Genomic DNA, 4574 nt, shown 5'->3' with positions numbered 1-4574 from the left:
TATGAGTCCACCTTGGACAAGATCATCACAAAACAGATTCAATCCATGTATAATTCTACCATCCTAGTCACGACCAAATTTACTTATTTTTTTATTTTTTATTTTTCCATTGTCACCACCTAATAAAATAAAAAAATGAAAAATTAGTGATAAACAAAACAAATAAATAATCTAAAAAGATAAAACCCAAAATAAATAAATAAACAAATAAATAAATGAACAATTGGGCTTGGTGGTTTGGATCCTGTTATTAGGCCCAATGAACTTAAGTTTGGATCTTATTGAACCAAGCCCAATGGGCTTAGGCCTAAACCAATTAGGGTGTTTACACTATGTATTTATTTGTGTTTGAAGATTGTGCGTACGGCTTTTGTTTTGGCTAAGCAGTGTGAGACCATTATCTTAATTCCACTCTTTTATGTATGTATTTGTGTTTGAAGATTGTATGTAGGGCTATTTTTTCTTGACCAAGGAGTGTGATTATTATCTTATTTCCACACTTCTCTCCTTTTTTCCCTTGTTTTTATATTACAATTATTTAAAAAATGATATAATTTTGAGACATCTTAAAACTATTGCATGGTAGGAGCATTCCTTTTAAGAATTTTTATTTTTACTATTTTTTCAAAGGAAATCTGGTGTAGTTATTTTATATTTTTTTAAACGATGACATGCCATTGAGTTGGTGTGAAACACTTGCATGAATCTCTATTTTTTGTCCCTTTCTTTGAGGCAAAAATGTATGCAATTGGGTAAATTGGTTGTAAAATAAGTTTTTTTTTTCAATTAATTATAATTATAATTTTTTATGAAATTACAAATACAAATTACAATTATAATCAAGTATTACATAATTGAATAATCAAACAAAATAATGAATCAACAAATTAAAATATAATTAGATAAATCTAATATAAAATTAAAACAAATCTATTTAAAGTGAGATTTGAATTTAGGATCTCATCTTTTTTTTATTATTAAGTCAAAACTTCGTTAGCATACTGTAAATTAAGTTTAAAAGCATCATATTTTTTTATTTTTAAATATGGATATGTATCAACTACTAAAATATTTGGGTGTTTGGGAATAAAGATTTTAAATTAAACTTAAAGAAAAAATTTTCAGTTTAAATGTGCTTTTGAACAAAGTTTAGTGGTAAAATTGTGCATTGTTAGTGTATCTTCTTACAAAAATTACAAACTAAAATGTTTAACATCTTCTAGGGAAGTGAATTCTTGGTTGAGTCCAAAAGAAAAGCCTTGAGATTAGCCATAACTCTAGAATTAGCCTCTTCTCCCATGGTCCTATGACATAGCCTTTTCAGTCTTTCCCTCATTTCACCATCATTTGTCACCTTTCTCAGAGCTTCCTCAACATCTTTTTGTCCAAATCCATTAATCTTCACTCCAATTTTCCAAACCTTAACAATGTATTTACAATTGACAAATTGATCGCCAGCGACCGGATAGCACAAGAGTAGTTTCTGGCATTGAATGGCTTCCATTGTCGAATTCCACCCACAATGTGTGAGATATAAGCCCACTGCCATGTGTTGCAGCACTTGCAATTGTGACGCCCATGAAACCACTTTGCCTTGCTTTGAAACTCTCTCCAAATACCCATTTGGTAAACCTTGTCGCCATGCATCGGCCAGCACCCAAATAAATGGTCGCCCTAATGATTCAAGTGTCAATGCTAGACTTTGGATTTTGGAGTCTCCAATGGGACTAACCCAACTCCCAAATGAAACGTAGATGACTGAGTTAGGCTTCTGCTTGTCCAACCAATCTAAACAGCTAACATCTTCTTCCCAAAAGCTAGGATTCTTCACCATTGATTGAGCTTTAGTCAAAGGCCCAACTGGAAAAACAATTGGATTGTCAACCGGAGAGATATGACCATCATCATCATCATCATCAATGTACTCCTGGGGAAAGGAATTCACCAGGAGCCATCGAAGAGTTCTTGAACGTTCCAGGGTTCTGTTCCAAAATTTGAATCTTGCTTTTCTTGAAGCTTGGGTTCCAATTAACCATGGGAGATCTTGGGTTGATAGCGAAGCCTGACTCGGCAGGGAGAACACAATGGTTCCATGATGTTGGGGACATCCTGCAAAAACAAAAATGCCCTTAAATTATAAATTTATAAAGTGTTAGATAAATGCAACCATGAAAGGCAGCATATTGAGTGTTGAAATTACCCAGCAAAATTAGAGGGACATTAGAGATTAATTCTCTAGTAATTACTTTTTAATACATTTTTCATCATTATTTACATGTATGGATTTCACCAATTGATGATAAACATATTGAAAAATGATGTACAAAAAAGAAAATCATAGAGAGGATCTCAACTTAAAAAATTATTTCTCCTGTACCACTAACTCATATAATAAAATAGATAAAAATATTTTAATGAAATAAATTATCACGAGTAGATTTCCTTTTAAATTTTGTATTTGGGTCAACCCGTGGACATTTATTTCTTTTTCTTTTTAATATTTAGTTGAAGACATACACATTTATTTCCTTACTTGAAGTTTGTTAAACTTCCTTATAAATTAAATTATGGCATGTGTAAAAAGATTAGTGATCCAACATTGAGAGTTTCTTTTTTTATTTATTATTATTTTTTAAAATAACATTGAGAATTGAAGTTAGAAAATCAAAGGTATACTCAAATGAAATACTTTTATGCATGACAAATTTTATTATGAATTATGAAGAATTTCATGTTAGGAACTGCACTTAAGATTTATCCTCATGTTTTTACAAAAAATATATATTATATTTTTTTGGCCAAATAAAAAATGTTATCTTATATATATAAATATAAATATATATATATAATATTTCTTCTTTTTCTTAGCATCTATTAAAGCCATTAATGATTTCATGCTCTCATTTTTTTGTCTTATCTCAAACAAAAATTTTTTATATATATAAAACCAATCATATTTGCAAGGCAACAAACACATTTACATAACAAAACAATAAATATTTACACCATATAAATTTTTTTTTACTGTGACAGGAAGATCTTAGATTTTTTTTACCTAATTTTTATTGAGTGATTTTAAGGATGTATTTTTTTTATATTTCAAAATTTTACTTTTAAAATTCAAAATTTTACTTTTAAAATACTCCTCACAAAATTTAAATTCATACTGATAAGGAAAAAATTCCTTTCATGACCAATTAAACTAATCCCTCGTGAGTTGTACATCATATAATTTTGGATATATAGTAGACCAAAAATATTTTCTAAAATTAAAAATGAATGGCAATATCAAAAAAAGAAAATAAATATATATTTATAGTAAGTGCTAAAAAAGATCATGTGTGTTGGCAAATTTACCTGTATCAGAAATCATGTTCGACTGGATCATGTCCGGTATGGAGGTGATCAACCGATAAGTGGCTTCCATAGCTGGCCAGAAACCGGCGGCAGGGATCCGACATCGGCTGGCAACTTGAATGGCCCATGAAGCTAGCAAATCAATAACCATACAAACCACTCCTCCATCTCCTTCTTCTTCTGCATCAACTTTATGAATGAGACTCTCCAAATGTATTGGCATGATATTCTCCATAGCTTTCTCAATGGCGAAGAAATCATGAGGACCCTCTTCGTCTAAGCCATCTGTAATTGACAGGAACCTAACTTCATCGTTGAGGTCCATGTTGGCTACTATCCGATGGTGAATGAACTCTGGGGTTACAATGATGGGTTGAAACCCATGGTTAAGGCAGGCTAAGCCTAGCTTAAGCATGGGAGTCACATGGCCTTGTGCTGGATATGGAACCAGTATGATTTTTGGCTTCTTCGGAGTGCACGTAGCTCCCATATTTCTTTGGCCTTTGGCGGCTGTTTTTGTGCGTTCTAGCTCCAAAGAAAAGACCCTTTTTAAAAGGGAGGATGAAGCTCAAAGCTAGCTATGGAGTCAAGAAAAGCACATGCCGAATTCCATGGCTATTCCTTTTTTCCACACATGTTTAAAAGGGTACATAGATTAATACTAATCTATTTCCTTGCAGGTACTCCATCTTAGGCGTACACACAGGAAGATACATTAATACAGCTGGGATGGGTAGATATATACATTATCTTATATAGATGTAAAAAAAGTCTTCTTGCACGTCCAGAAACAGTCTAGACTTATAGTTTTAAATACCACACAAAAACAATGAAAAAATAATTTAAAATTTTAATAAAAAATTATAATAATTTTAACAAGAATAAAAATTTTATGTTTAGCATAAGAACACAATTTGTAATACGGTAATTTTTATATTTAATTTATATAAAACAAATAAAATATAAATATATTAATTATCAAATCTAACTATAAGAAAATCTTAAAGCATTGGCAAATTTTATATCCTTTTTAATTCGAAGGTGCATGGCAAGCGTGGGTCTTTTTTTAAACCGGTTAAAAGTGGTGGATCTTTCATATAAGGAAAGTAAGGTAAATGTTAGAATCATAAACCCTTTTTTTTTCTCCTCTGTGCAATGGAATGGTGAGGAAGTTAGGCTAACGGGCACCATAGCTTCATTTATTTTTGCTTTCACTT

At 31.2% G+C, this 4574-nt stretch overlaps 1 protein-coding gene across 1 annotated transcript; it reads right to left on the bottom strand.

Moving 5' to 3' along the window:
• Window positions 1–1142: 1142 nt before the first annotated feature.
• Window positions 1143–3989, bottom strand: LOC111313149 (UDP-glycosyltransferase 82A1-like). Its single transcript, XM_022913837.2, has 2 exons — window positions 3358–3989; window positions 1143–2109 (listed from the first exon to the last, which is right to left on the bottom strand). The coding sequence occupies exons 1-2, from the start codon at window positions 3845–3847 to the stop codon at window positions 1220–1222; spliced, it is 1380 nt and encodes a 459-aa protein (XP_022769572.2). The 5' UTR covers window positions 3848–3989; the 3' UTR covers window positions 1143–1219.
• Between the last annotated feature and the right edge of the window lie 585 nt (window positions 3990–4574).

Source organism: Durio zibethinus, chromosome 23 (assembly GCF_047325235.1).
Source record: "Durio zibethinus cultivar Kanyao isolate XHJ-2024 chromosome 23, ASM4732523v1, whole genome shotgun sequence".
Classification (NCBI taxonomy): domain Eukaryota; kingdom Viridiplantae; phylum Streptophyta; class Magnoliopsida; order Malvales; family Malvaceae; genus Durio; species Durio zibethinus.
This window is presented reverse-complemented; position numbering and strand designations above follow the sequence as displayed.

Bases quoted from the DNA above. Each gene is read 5' to 3' on its own strand.
- LOC111313149 (XM_022913837.2), bottom strand. From the start codon at position 3,847: ATGGGAGCTACGTGCACTCCGAAGAAGCCAAAAATCATACTGGTTCCA. The intron at 2,110-3,357 runs GTAAATTTGCCA...TTGTTTTTGCAG, and splicing joins GAACATGATTTCTGATACAG to GATGTCCCCAACATCATGGA.